The sequence below is a fragment of the Rhinolophus hipposideros genome (assembly GCF_964194185.1).
Source record: "Rhinolophus hipposideros genome assembly, chromosome: 17".
In the NCBI taxonomy this organism is placed as follows: domain Eukaryota; kingdom Metazoa; phylum Chordata; class Mammalia; order Chiroptera; family Rhinolophidae; genus Rhinolophus; species Rhinolophus hipposideros.
The window spans coordinates 641,704-656,173 of record NC_138063.1 but is presented as its reverse complement, the minus strand read 5'-3'; the positions used below and the strand labels follow the sequence as shown (position 1 = coordinate 656,173).

The 14,470-nt window shown below is 42.3% G+C and overlaps 1 protein-coding gene across 4 annotated transcripts in view; it reads left to right on the top strand.

The window, feature by feature from the left end:
* Positions 1-14,470, top strand: part of ATP9B (ATPase phospholipid transporting 9B (putative)) — a 171,886-nt gene that overhangs the window by 38,466 nt on the left and 118,950 nt on the right. For all 4 annotated transcript variants that reach the window (XM_081078540.1, XM_081078539.1, XM_081078541.1 and 1 more), the window contains one exon: positions 2,916-2,967. In XM_081078540.1, coding sequence (XP_080934666.1) covers positions 2,916-2,967 — 52 coding nt within the window. The remainder of the gene's footprint in view (positions 1-2,915; positions 2,968-14,470) is intronic.

Here is a 14,470-nt window from a genome sequence, read left to right as displayed (position 1 = left end):
CAAAAGTACCCAATAATTATTTGAAGTTATCTCGTTTATTTATCAGTGCCTCATAGAAAATAAAACGGGATAAAGGAATAACGCGTAATGGTTTGAAAATGCAATTTAAAAAAAATTCCATTTACCATAGCATCAAAAAGAATAAAATACTTAGAAAGCTATTTTTAAAAATAATCTTAACAAAAGTGTAAAACTTGTGCTTTGAAAACTATAAAACATTGTTGAAACATTGAAGACCTAAATAAATGTGCAGACAAGCTGTGTTCGTGGATTAGATGAGTTACCAGTGTTAGGGGGGCAGTGCTCCCCAAATCAGTCTGCTGACTCAGTGCTGTCATCTCAGCATTCCAGCTGACTTTGTAGAAATTGACGAGCTAATTATACAGTTCATATGGAAATACAGGGGACCCAAAATAGCCAATGCAGTTTTGAGAAAAGTGAACAAAATTGGAGTATTCATACGTCTCCCATTTCAAAACTTTATACAAAGTTACGGTAAGGAAGACAGTGTGGAACTGGCATAAATTTACAGTTGAGAGTCCAGAAATTAAACCTTAAATTCATGGCTCATTGATTTTTGACAAGGGTTCCCAGAAAGTTGAGTGGGAACAGGGCTGTATTTGGGCGGGTGCTTTTTTTGACCCAGTACTGTGGATGGATGCTTGCATTTTTGTTGTATGTCGCTGTCATTCATTCGTTTTGTTCTTAGTGCTGTGCCTTCTGCACATGCTCCTGCTGGTGGGTATTGGGCTGCTTCTAAGTTGCACCTGTTGGGAGTGCTGCCATGCCTCCGGCTCCCATGGGCACCCGCTGTGGCTTGTGCGCCCGGGTGGGATGGCTGGGTGTGGGCTGCATGCATGCTCCACTCTAGCAGATGCTGCACATGGTTTTGCAAAGGGACATTTCAGACTGTACGCTCACTCGTCAGTGGCGTGAGCTTCCCGTTGCTCTGCACGTTTGTCAGCACTTGGCATCCTCGGTCTTTTTAGTTTAGCACTTTCCATATGCATATCGGAGTTGTGGTTTTAATGTGCGTTTCCTTGAAGACCAATGGAGTTGGATACCTTCTCGTGTGATTTTGGATATCTTTCTTATTTGAGGAGAACCTATTAAACACATCTTACCAATTTTCTTCTGAGTTATCCCCTCGTTTCTTACCAGTTTGTAGGCCTTTGTGCATTCTGGACAGGAGTCATTTTGTGCTGCAGATATCTCTCTTCATTTGCTCCTTGGTCTGCAGTTTCATCTTTCTCATGAATCTAGCGCCTTTTTGTGGGGCCTCCTCCTGGATTCCCTGCTGTCACAGTGCCAGTTATCTGTCTTGGTGGGGGATGGCTTGTCTTAGTCACTCTCGTCCCATATTTCAGTTTGTTGTACACTCAACCCTCTGTGTTTCTCACGGTGGTCTTGGTCATTCCTGGCCTTCATTTCCCTGTAAATACTAGGAATCCCTTGTCAATTTCCGCCAAGAAACATGGTGCAATTTTGATTGGGTTTATGTTAAATATATAAGTCAATTTATGGATACTTGACATCTTTGCAATATGTACATTCTAATTTCGGAACATGATATGTTCTATTTATTTAGGTTTTATTTCATTTCTCTCACTAATGTTTTACAGGTTTTTTTAGGTGTCTTGTCCATCTTTTATTAGTTGTATTCAATTGTTATTTTTTCTTATTGCTGAAATGGGCATATTTGAAAAATCATTTACTTGCTTGATGTTTATCACTGGTACCTCTTTCTATATATGCTCATATATATGTTTGTTTTCTGTGTCATTCATTCTTGTTCTTCTATGCTTACATCCTTAACTTACTTTGGGTTTCATTGGCTGAGTTTTTCCCTTGCTCTCAAATGGATATTTAGCTCTTTGAATGTGTATTTTTAGCCTCACTTTTCTATTCCGTGCTCTTAATTGTGTTTAGTTTCCTCTTAACATTTTCCTGACTTTAGCTGTGTTCCACATATTTTGATGTGTTGAGTTTTTATTACCGTCCAGTTAAAAATATTTTCCAATTTACATTGTGATTTTTTTCTTGACCTAGGAGTTCTTCACATCCTAATTATTGCCCTTCTTTCTTCATGTTAGAAGTAGCTCTATCCTACAGCGTATTTTTTCAGCTTTAACAACTTAACATTTTTTTACTGCTTACTGACTGACAAATACTCCATTTCTTATATCATGTAGATATAACTTTGTGTATATCTCAAAAATATAAATAATTCATGAAATTACGTGAAGTATTCTTATTCTGATTATATTCTTTCTTTAGTATGATACACCATTCTCAGTGGATAGGATATTAATAATAATGATTAAATAAATGTATCAATAGTGACTTGTAAAAGTTTTTACATGCCATATAATACCTTTGAGGTTTTTTGTGGTTTTTTTTGTTTTTGCTTCATAAAAGAATATCTCCTCAAATTTGTGGAATTTGTTTGCTCGGTCATACATTTTTCATTCATTCAGAATTTATGATATGCTCTGTTCTGTATTAGGCATTAGAAGAATGCTATCCTCACTTTCCAGGGTCATTTTTGTCTGATAAGGAGGATTTCATTTTTTATGAGGTAGTCACTGCTATTTTATGTGGATGAGTTAAGGTACAAAGAGGCCACAGAAATGGCAATATTTAACATTTTCCAGAAACGGAGTAGTTTTCAAGGCATCACTAAATACCATTTAGATGATTCATTAATGGGGGAAAAAAATCTTAGCAGTTTAACTAAAATATTAGTCAAAATATTCATTTTTTAAGTACAAATTATAAATGTTAATTGCTTCAACATGAATTTTATTTATAACATTTTTAGCCAGTTGTTTTTAATAGCTATTTCTACTTTGGAATGGAATTGTGTTAATTTATAAACCTGCATATAGATAATTAATATTTTATATTCTCTACAGAATCAAAGAGTTCCATCGGACATGGTATTTCTTAGGACTTCAGAAAAAGCAGGTATTTTTATTTTCATTTACATTTGCTGACAGTTTCATTTTCATTTTGAAAGGTTAAAGTTAAACTCTTATAACAATTTTTCTTTGAATGATAATTGAATTTATTAATTTCTAAATTACACTTAACTGTTGATATTTAAAATAGTGCATTCACTCTGTTTGTTTAAAAATACAATCCTTTCAGAATCTACATATCAAATGAGTGTTTCCATTCATATCCATGTTGATATCTAAATAATTCAATGATGTTATTCGAAATTTGATTGCTGTTCGAAATTTGCAATTGTATTAATCAATTCAGCAAACATGTATTTACCACTTACTATGTGCCCGGTAATACTTGATACAAAAGGGAGCCAAACCAGTTTACTCCCTTCGCAGAACTCATTCATAGTCTACCAATTTATGAAGTTCACTCATGACAGTTGTCGGATCTGATTGTATAGATACAATAAGAGTGCAAACAGATGTAGGGTACCAGACAGTTTGCCTAGGTGAATTGAAATGGTGAACAAGAAGATGATACTTACGTGACTCAAGCTTTCAACAGTTGGAAGAGAGTAGAAAAGGGGTAATGAGAGGCGATGATGGAAGCCTCATATGGTCAAGGAGAAATGTGTGTGTTGGAAATCAGGAAACCTAAAATCTAGTCTGCTTTGGCCAGTTCCTAATTATAGGACCTCGCCTCGTGGTCACACGCCTTCATCATCTCTGAAACAATGGGAGGTTTATCAGGTGATACCCGAAGTTCTATCTGCCTTACATTTCTCACTTTGTTGAATAAAATGAACAATATTTTTATAGAAAAATTATACATAGTATTGTTTTTGTTGGAAGCTCAACATACGTATTATTTTTTTGTAGCATGAAAACTCTAGAAAGGACAAAGTTACGTTTTAGGGTTGTCGATTTAGGTTGTTTTCCATTTATAAACAGCCTTTTTTTAAGTGACATTTTAAGTCATGAGAAAGAAGAAAAATGTTTTCTCCTTTTACCAACTGTAGTTTTGGTTATTCACACTGTAACGTGAGACTGCCATTATCAGAAGAGTTTAGCCGCACCTAATAATGAAGTGACCTCTGCACACTTGATGCATTTACTTTACTGTGTGATATTTAGTGGGGGGCTTTGTATTCCCAGGTGAGGCAGAGAGCTACATTTCCAGTCCATTTCCCTTTCCTTGTGGAAATACAGCGTGACTCTTTTTCCTATGCATTCAGGGCATGGCCAAAGGAGGGTGTACCACTTCCAGCCCAGGCCTTAACCTCTTTTGCAGCCATCTGCTCCTCCCTGCAACAAGTCCCTGAGTGGGGTCATCTTGGAAGCTGCCTGTTGAGGATGGCAGAGCATCCCTCAGCTTAGGTTCCTGATTGACCGTGTGGAACAGAGCCCACTCCCCTTCCTTCCACTACCAGCTGGACTCCATGGGAGAGAAAAATGTTCTTTCGGTACGCAAGCTGCAAGGCTTACCTGCTAAAAGAACGAGTGTCCCTTTCACCTGTAGCGCTGCGGCAGGCAGTGGATAGTGTTGTCTCCCATCCACTCCTGCTCATACAGAGCCTCCTGGTTGGGGGCCATCAGGGATCCCTGCCACTCAGGTTTCCCATACAGGCAGGTGGCCTTGAGACTGCCAGGAGCGTGTGAGGGCTTCTCAGAGCCCCTTCTGTCATCTGACGGGCCAGCTCTTCTTTTAAGATTCTGTTCAGCTTTTGTTTACTCCAGCTCTATGACCACCTGAGGGAGCTGTGATGTTAAACAGTTGCCAGTGGTTGTTTTCGACCAGCATCCCAGGGAAAACGCTGTTCTCAGTGAACGACAGTGAACGAGCTCTGCGTCATTCAGATGCAGTCCAGACCTCTCTGTCAGGTGGTCACACTTCTCTGCTCACGGGGTTTGGTCCCCTGGGTTTGCTTAGCACTGTGGAGCTGTGGGATGGGGTGGTGTGTTGGGAATGGGCCGTCAGAACATCTTAGCGAGAGTTAGCTGTGTGTCCCGAATCGACACACCTGGGATTGTTGCAAACCTCTGAGCATTTTCCAGAGTTCTGAATAAGTTGCTTTTGACAGTTTTTGTTAATGTTCTCATTATAGTTATGGAGAAATGATTTTCAGAGATTTTTACACCACCATCCCTGCTGACATCACATACTTATTTATGATTTGCCTTTGTTTCTAAATATATCCAGTGTAATGAATAACAAAAATCTTTCCGTTTTGAAGATGCTTTTATATTAATTGCCCATTTAATGGTTGTGATAAAAATATATCTAAGATGAAGAATATGATCCTTAATATGGAAATAGCTTTTGATAATTAACTTAAAATAAATATATAGATTATGTTAGGAGATAAAAGATGAAGAAAATTCAGGATTTTAAAGCTGGAAAATAGTTAGCTATGTCCATTTTTCAGAGGAGGAATCTGAGAACTGGAGAACATAAATGCCTTGCTGAAGATTATATCACTAACAGCAGTTTGAGAAATTCTGCTTCAGCTCTCAATGATCTTTTCACCATATCACTGTATCATTGTTACGCCACAGTAAGACAGCAGAGCAAGTGGAGTATTAGCAGGGGCAAATGAGACACTTGCTTTCGTGTTAACTCCAGATTCGTAACATATATCCAAATTAATGTTTCAGAAACGTTTCCTTTTCTTTTCCTCTAATTTTGCTTTGCAGTCCATGTTGTAGGGACCGTTACATTGTAGTATAATGATACTTAATATTTTCGAGGTTATGGATCTCTTTGAGAATCTTAAGATTCATCACCTTGTTTCCCCCCAAATGTGCATAGTATATACAGGTATGCTAAATTTTTGATCGTTTGATGTATTTTTGGAAGGTTATTAACGGATCCAAATTTAGGACATTACTGTATGGAGTCAGTTTTAGTCTATGGTTCTATTCCTGAATTTTATTTTTTCTATCAAATTTAAATTGTTAAAACTGATGGTTATCAGATGAGAGGGGAGCTGGGTGAAAAAGGTGAAGGGATTAAGAAGTACAAATTGGTAGTTACAAAATAGTCATGGGGATGTAAAGTACAGTATGGGAATATAATCAATAATATGGTAATAACTATATATGGTATCCTATGAGAACTAGACTAATCAGGGGCATCACTTCATAAATCATATAAAAGTCTAACCACTACACTGTACACCTAAAACTAATGTAAAGTAATGTTGAATGTCAAGTATAATTGAAAAAATATTTTTGTTAAAAGAATTACTACTTACTCATATGCAAATATGAAAATGTCACCTATTTTTCTTTTCTTTGTAAAATGCACAAAATAGATTCCCAGTTGTATAAAATTTGTGTCATGATACTGCTTTCAATCAAGGATTCTTGGCTTTCGAAATTCTGTTCTTAGGACTTCGAGTAATTATTTTAAGTGTTTTAATTGCCTCATTTTCCAAGGTACACATATTCAGAATTCTTTGTGTATAACTAACGCTGTTAATATTATCTTATTACTTTTCGGTTTTAGTTCAGAAAAACCTGGTAATACATTATCTGTTACCATAAAAATTGGTAAGCCCTCACCAACATAGAAGTCCTAAGTCTCTGCAGCTTGTCCGAGCCTGGACAATAGCCACGGGGCGCGTGTCAGTACAGCGCGGCTGCAGCACATTGACTGTGTATTAATACAGGGTATTCTGTTGGGCCGTCAGCTAATTGTTTAGAATGTAAATGAAACTGTTGATGGATCTGGTGACTGATGGCTTAAATTCCAATTAATCAATTGCTTCATCAGTTTCTTAATTCAGATCAAATATCTCCTGAATGCACACAATTCTTTCAGTGGTATTAACAGAAATTAATGCTTGAGAACTAATTTTCATCAATCTCTTATAAATGCCAATATCTTTTTCACTTGTCTCCTAAGTGATGGCATTATAGGTTAAGTGTTTGGGACATACTACAATAGCTCAGCTGTCACTCGTTAGTAGGGTGAGGGGTAGGTGAACGACACTGTACTCATCCACACGCTCTCTGGTACCATTCATCTTGCCACCAGCTTAAAAATTTCATGCAGAGTCATTAAGTCATATAAATGATTTAGAAATTAAGTTTGATGGCAAACGATCGGGGATTATACATGCAAAGTCAATGTCTATTTTTCTCTTGTTGGGCGTATAGTGTGGACCATTTCTTTCAGAGCTGTTGGATTCGTGAGCTGCTGCAGGCAGTCTGCTAATATTGCAGGGTGACTTATTACTGTATATGACAGACTCCGAGTCTGTCTCACAGCGTCCCATCAGTTACTTTATCACCACTTGAGGCGGCTCTCCTGCGGGACACACACACTAGTTGATCTTAATTTGATTGTCATTAAATCTGTCCTTTCCTGTCAACTCTTGTCAATTATACAAAATACAATCAAGTATTCATAAGAAGTCTGTAATTGGATATAAGCAGACCGATTTAATAATTCATTTCTGCTGAGCCCTCACCGGCACTGGCTGTAACCAGTGCTCACGGTGCAATTATTTGGTGCAGCTCATGTGAGACAAGTCACGACGCTCCTACTTCTGAGTTTGCTACAGTTCGTTCTCTCTTCTTAAATCATATCGGTTACTGTGAAGTTAGTAATGTTAAATGTAGTGGAAGATAAATTATGTCAATTTCCCATAAATTTTTAAAATAGCATATAATTGTTTAACATGAAGCAGTCCTTTTTCTTTATAGAACGGCAACTGTATTGTTTCCAGTGTTTAACAAGTTTACAGAAATCTAGGTAAGAGAAGCTTTCACTTTTAGAAACATAAAATGTTTGAAATTTAAGCCTTTAGAGATTCTCACCTTTTTATATTTTATACATTAGAAAGCATACCCAGAGTGGAGCAGCTGGCATTCATGTTGCAAAGTGTGTGTTGGACAGAATCTAGAATGCAGTCCCTTTGAAGCTGCTTGTGTGTTTTACATCAGAACACACACAGGCGTGTATAAATATGCATGCATTCAGGTCATGGTCTCGCAGCTGTGTCTTCAGTTGAGAAACCAGACGATTGGAATACCTTTCCAGAGCTTTGTCCTGGCAGGCCTTAGAAAGGTGAATTGACTCGGTGAGTCTCCGTGGTTCCTGTCGGCAGTAGGAACGCCCACACGTGGGCTGGTTAAAAGGGTGACAGTACAGTGGGGCTCCTTTTCGGTCCTAAAGTGCTGGTGGTCGTGACCAGTTGAGAGTACCTTGGCTGGCAGAGGAAAGGATTGGTAGCTTTGCAGCATAAGGGGACAAGAAGACACCCACGGGGTGCAGGAGGCATTGCTTCTGGGGCTCAAAGGGACCTGAGCTCGTATGGGGGTGGGTGGGCGTGAACCGATTTTGGTTTTAGGGTGGTGTGTGAAGGGTGTTCTGGACTAAGCTGTGTCGCGATACATTCTTCTGTATGTATCTATTACATACAGATTAATAGTTAATAGCGGTAACTATTTCCCCAAGTTTGTGAAAGAGATAGCTAAATAATCAAGTTCCCCGTTCACTGGTAGCTAATAGATTTTCCTCTAAATTGGACAACACATCTCCAAAGCCAGTTTATTTTTCTACTGTGTAGATGGAAAACTTGGTCAGGTGCAGTGACTGACAGGGAACATCCCAGAGTTCTAGAGCTAGTACCCAGCCCTGGGGACAGCTGTTCAGGTGGCTCCGGGCTGTGATAGACTATTACTCACCTACAGCCCTGGGGACATGTGGCCAGGTGGCTCCGGGCTGTGATAGACTATTATTCACCTACAGCCCTGGGGACAGCGGGCCAGGTGGCTCTGGGCTGTGATGGCCTGTTACTCACCTTCAGCACTGAGGACAGCGGGCCAGGTGGCTCTGGGCTCTGATAGCCTGTTACTCACCTTCAGCCCTGGGGACAGCGGGCCAGGTGGCTCTGGGCTGTGATGGCCTGTTACTCACCTTCAGCCCTGGGGACAGCTGGCCAGGTGGCTCTGGGCTGTGATGGCCTGTTACTTTAGCCCTGGGGTTAGCTGGCCAGGTGGCTCTGGGCTGTGATGGCCTATTACTCACAGGAGGGTATTGAACAGGTTTCTTGGCTTCACCGCACTAGATGCCAGTGCTCCCCCCCACACACACACACACACATTTGTGAAAACCACCATTTCCAGAAGTTTCCATGTGTTTCCTGGAGCATGGATAAAATCACCCCTGACTGAAAACCACCAGAGGACTTTTTTTTTCATTGAAGAGAATCCCTGAGATAAAGGTCAAATCTCCAGTTATGTGTCTTTTGAGAGTAACTGTTTTAATACTCTTCAGAGACCTTCTTTCTCAGAAAGAAGGGTTGGTTCTGTGCCACCGGGTCCTGATGGACCTCATCTCTGTGTGAAGGAAACTCCTGCTCCAGCCAGTGCATCCACGAAGGCAGGCCGGCCCCTTTCCCTGCCGCCCCCAGGCCAAAGCCAGGACTTCACCTTGGGAGGGGTGCCGCCTGTCTCATTTCCCTTCTTCTGCCCAGCCCCCACTCAGGAGAGCTCTGCCCACGTCTTGACCAGCCAGGGTACTGGGGCGCCGGCCAGTGTCTCCACCAGCTAGCTTGTAGGGCACAAGAGGCTAGTACAGCCCCTCCTCTCTCCAGCACCCATTTGTAAGCGAGGTGTCACTCTGATAAAGCTGGCTGCTGTTCCACATCCAGCCCTGAGTTCCTGCAGCTTTTGCTAGGACCAAAGCTTGCCACAGATGCCTACGCACGTTGCTGCAAACAGTGGAGAGCTTGGTGCTTGCAGTTCAAAAGGAGGTGAAGGAGGGTCCATGAGACACCCCAACAAGGAATGTAGCAGCCCAGCCAGAGCTCAGGAAAGGGGGTGGAACGGGGGCCCGCGGGCTCCCACTCCTTGGCATGGGGTGCGCTGGGCTCCTCGGCTCGGGCACCAGGGTGGCAGTCAGGGCCTGCTGAGGAGGCTGCTCCAGGACACGCAGGCCCCTCAGCCACACAGAGCCTTGCTGGCGTGCTCTCTGGTGTCACTGGCCTGCAGGATTGTCCGCGTGCCCACGGCTGAGGTCTCACCAGTGGACAGAGAACCTCCAGCTGTCGTCCTTGACTGAACTTCCAGCCTGAGAGAGTAGCCTCCCACCACTCATCCAGTCTGGGCGACTAAGCAAGTTCAAGTTCAAGCACCACCTTTGACCACTAAGAGGTGTGTGTGGAGCCAGGAGCAACCCGGGGAAGCGAGGAGAATCTGAGCAGGGGCCTCCGGGGTTCACACTGCTGGGGAAATAAACTCCCAGAACTCGGTCAGCCAGGTCACTGCAAGGTCAACAGATGACGGACAGCGACCAGCACGCAGATGAAGCTGCTAGGTGATGCTGGTGTGACACAGATAAAGTGCGATGGGCAGTGAGCCACGGCCAGTTTCCAGCTGGTGGCACCGCAGAGGTTTGGGGCGGGCCTGGTGACGGCTCTGTCCTGCACTCCTGGTGGCACTTCGGGGCTACCTATGTCTCATAGGACATCATGTTGTGTAGGCCGGCACTGGCCCTTAGATGCCCTGTGAATGCTGGGAACCTTTTCTGAAGAGAAAGGGTCACGTTCTATTGCGCGTGGATCTATGTGTATATGCATTCAGCTTCGTACACTTTCTGATGCAGAGTAGAGGCTGTAACTATTAATAATTCTTCCTTAATTTGCAGGCTTATGTTAGTTTCTGTGGAAGGTATTTTCTAAATGAGCGAGGCCCTGGAGAAGTGTCCTCTGTGAAGTCCCCTCCATGTCCCAGACTTGTTCTCTCTGACTGTTTAGCCCAGTCCTGCTTCTCCTCCTGCCCGGCTCCTGTTAGTCTCTTTTATTGTGCTCTTGACCTTGAGGTTCAGAAGGATCCCAGTCATGGCAGAAAAGACCATTCTGCTGACAGCGAGCACAGCTGACCCCTGAGCATCGCGGGCGCTAGGCTGCTGACCGCCTGCACACTTGAAAATCGCGTAGAATTTATGGACCATCTATAGACCATGGTTTGGCCATGGTTTGAAAGTGCCCTTGTGCTTCCCTCAGGACACTTTCTAGGCTGGTTGTGTGGTCGTGGGTCTGCTCTCATTCACCTGTACCTGAGCTGTAGCCATTTTCTGGCAGTGCCCCTCGGGCTTTTGCAGCTGCGCTTCTCCACGCATTTCCAGGACAGGACCTCTAGTGTGCTTCAGATGGTTCCAGGTACGTTGGTTCGGAACTCAGGCTGGGCTTCTCCCAGAACTTTTTTTTCCCCTCTTATTTAGTTATCTATCTTTCTTTATTAAACGGTAGACTTACCAAGATCCGTAGGAATCTTGTACCTGGAATCATGTTTTCGGTCTACCTGTGCACTTGCATTAAGAAAAGCTGGGCTGTGCCATGAGAGCTCACGGAGACATTGGCGGGGTGGCTTTTTCTCCCTGAACATGTCTAGACATTTCCTGTAAAGTCTTCATCATCCTCATTTACTATTTTAAAGATAAAAGTACATCTGCTTTCCTTAAACTTATCATTTACAACCTCTCCCACCACTGTTCAATTTTATCTTTGTTTTTTTGATAGTAATCTTTTATAGTATTATTTTACCCACTTAAAATTATTTTTACCATTTGACTGTTAAATAACCATGTTATGTCAGCTGCTTTGTGGATACGTGATCTTGAATAGATCCATTAGATATAAAAAACATAAGCAATATCATTTCTGTGGGAAGAACGCACCACTCGAAGTTCAGGCACTGCCCTCACTAGATGCCTGCAGCCAGTCGGCAGTTGTGAACCTGGTGAGGTTGTGCACCTATTTCCTGTCTATGGTAATCTTCGGATTTCTGTGTCTGCCTATAAAGTTAAAACCCGTTTCAGCACTGATCAAGAACTGTTTCAAAGTAGTGTAAAACCTTGTGCTGAGTGTGTGTGGCTGTGGCGGTCACTGTTGAAAGCTGACCTGGCACAAGGCCATGTTTTCTGGGTAAAAGGGAAAAGGCCACCAGCTGGTTATTGATGAAATGAGCTGCACAAGTGGGCAGTCATCCGGCAGGAGCTGCGTCAGCGTCTGCACCTGCGTGAGCGCGCCAAGCGTGCATGGGCCGGGAGTCCTACAGGAGGGTGATGGATAGGCGCCAGGCCCAGTATCCCGGAGGGCAACTCGGAAGTACGCGTGTGAGAAAGTACAAGGGAAGTCGCCTCTGCTCGGCGGGTGTTCCAGCTAACTGCGTTTCTCTAGTTTTTGCAGTGGGCTTTTCAGTGTTTCTTTTTATTACAAAGAACAAATGTTTGTGTAATGCTTTTGGTTGATATTTTCTCTGTGAATATGTTTAAAACAAAATTTTGCACTATTTTTTAGAGCACTTTAAGTTTACAAAATCATGAGAAGGAGGCAGATTTCCCACCCACTTCCTGCTCTCATGCAGCATGGCTTCCCTCATTATCAGCGTGCCCACCGGACTGGAACATTTGCTACAGTGGATGGACCTCCCCCCAGGCGCCGTGATACCCCACAGCCCCTGGTTTCTACTAGGGTCACTGTGGCGTTGTACAGTCCGTGGGTTTGGGCAGATGGATAACGACCGGTATCCACCATCATAGTGCCACACAGAGTGGTGTCACTGCCCTAAAACTTCTCTGCGCTCTGCCTGTTTATCCACTCCATCCCTGGAAACCACTGGGGCTTGTCTCCATGGTTTTGTCTTTTCCAGAATGTCATCTAGTTGGAATCACACAGTGTGTAGCTTTTCAGTCGGCTTCTCTCACTTAGTGATGTGCATTAACGTTCCCTCCACGTCTTTCCATGGCTTGATGGCGCACTTCCTTTTAGTGCTGAATAATTCTGCATTGCATGGACCACAGTTGATGCCTGTACGTACTGAAGGACATGTTGGTTGCTATAAGTTTTGGCGATTGAGTAAAGCCAGTATAGCTTCTGTGTGCAGGAGAGGTTGCGGACATAAGTCCCCAGCTCCTTTGGGTAAGTGCTAAGGAGCGTGATCGTTGGGTCATGTGGGGAGAGTGTTAGTTTTGTGAGAAACCGCCCAGCGGTCTCCAAGGTAGTGGCACCGGCTGCATCTCCTCAGCAGTGACTGAGAATTCCTGTGGCTCCACGTCCCCGTCAGCACTGGGTGTCATCTGTTCTGGGTTCGACGTGTAGAATCTCATAGGCGTGCGGTGGTGACTCCTTAGTGATTGAACTTGCATTTCCCTGAGGACATAGGATGTGGAGCCAGCCTCCTTCACATGCTTACGTGGCCTCTGTATATCTTCTTGTTCAGGTCTTTGGCTCATTTTTTATGTGCTGTTTTCTTCTTGAATTTTAAGAGTTCTTCGTGTATTTTTGATTACAGTCTTTTATCAGATGTGTCTTTTGCAAATATTTTCCCTCAGTCTGTGCCTTGTCTTCTCATTCTCCTGATACTGTCTTTCACAAAGCAGACGTTTTTAATTTCAAGGAGGTCCAATTCATTGATTCTTTTTTCATGGACCACGTCTTTGGTGTTGTATCTAAAAAGTCATCTGCATACCCAAGGTCACCTAGCTTTCCTTCTGTGTTACCTTGTAGGAGTTCTGTAGCTTTTACACTTTGGTTTGTGAGTTAATTTTGTGGAGGTCTGTGTAATAAGGTCTGTGTGTAGTTTCACGTTTTTGTGCATGGATGTCCCGTGGTCCCAGAACCGTTTGTTGAGGAGAGTTTCTTCGCTCCGTTGTATTGACTTTTCATCTTTGTTGCAGTTGACTCTATTTGTATGGGTCTATTTCTGGATTCTTTTTTCTGTTCCATTGATCTATTTGTCTGCTCTTAACACCAACACCACACTGTCTTGATTACTGTAGCTGTAAGTCTTTTCTTAAGGTTAGGGAACGGTTTCCTTTTAGAAATTAATGTACGTTTTGTTACTATGTTAGAATACACAGAAAATAAAATTTAACGTCTTAACCATTTTAAGTGTACAGTTCAGTGATACTGAGTACATTCACATTGGTTTGCAATCATTGGCACCATCATCTCCAGAACTTTTTATTCTTACAGAGCAGAAACTCTATACCCATTAAAAAATAACTCCTTACTCTCCCCCTTCCTAGCAACCACCGTTCTACTTTTTGTCCTTATGATTTTGACTATTCTAATAACCTCATGTAAGTAGAATTATACAATATTTCACTTTTTATGGCTGGCTTATTTCACTTAGCATAATGTCTTTGAACTTCATTCATGGTGTAGTATATTACAAAATGTCCTTCCTTTCTAAGGCTGAATAATACTCCATTGTGTGTATACCACATTTTTTTATCCATTCATCTGTCAATGGACACTTGGGTTGTTTCCAGGTTTTGGCTGTTGTGACTACTGCTATGATCATGGGGGTACAGACAGCTCTTTGAGACTCTGCTTTCACTTCTTTTGGGGGTATGCCCAGAAGTGGAATTAATTGCTAGGTTATATGGTAATTTTTTTTTTTTTTTTTTTGTGAGAAGCCGCCGTAGTGTTTTGTGTGGAATATCTTTATCCATCCTTTCACTTTCAACATCTCTGGATCTAAAGTGAGCCTCTTATAGATAA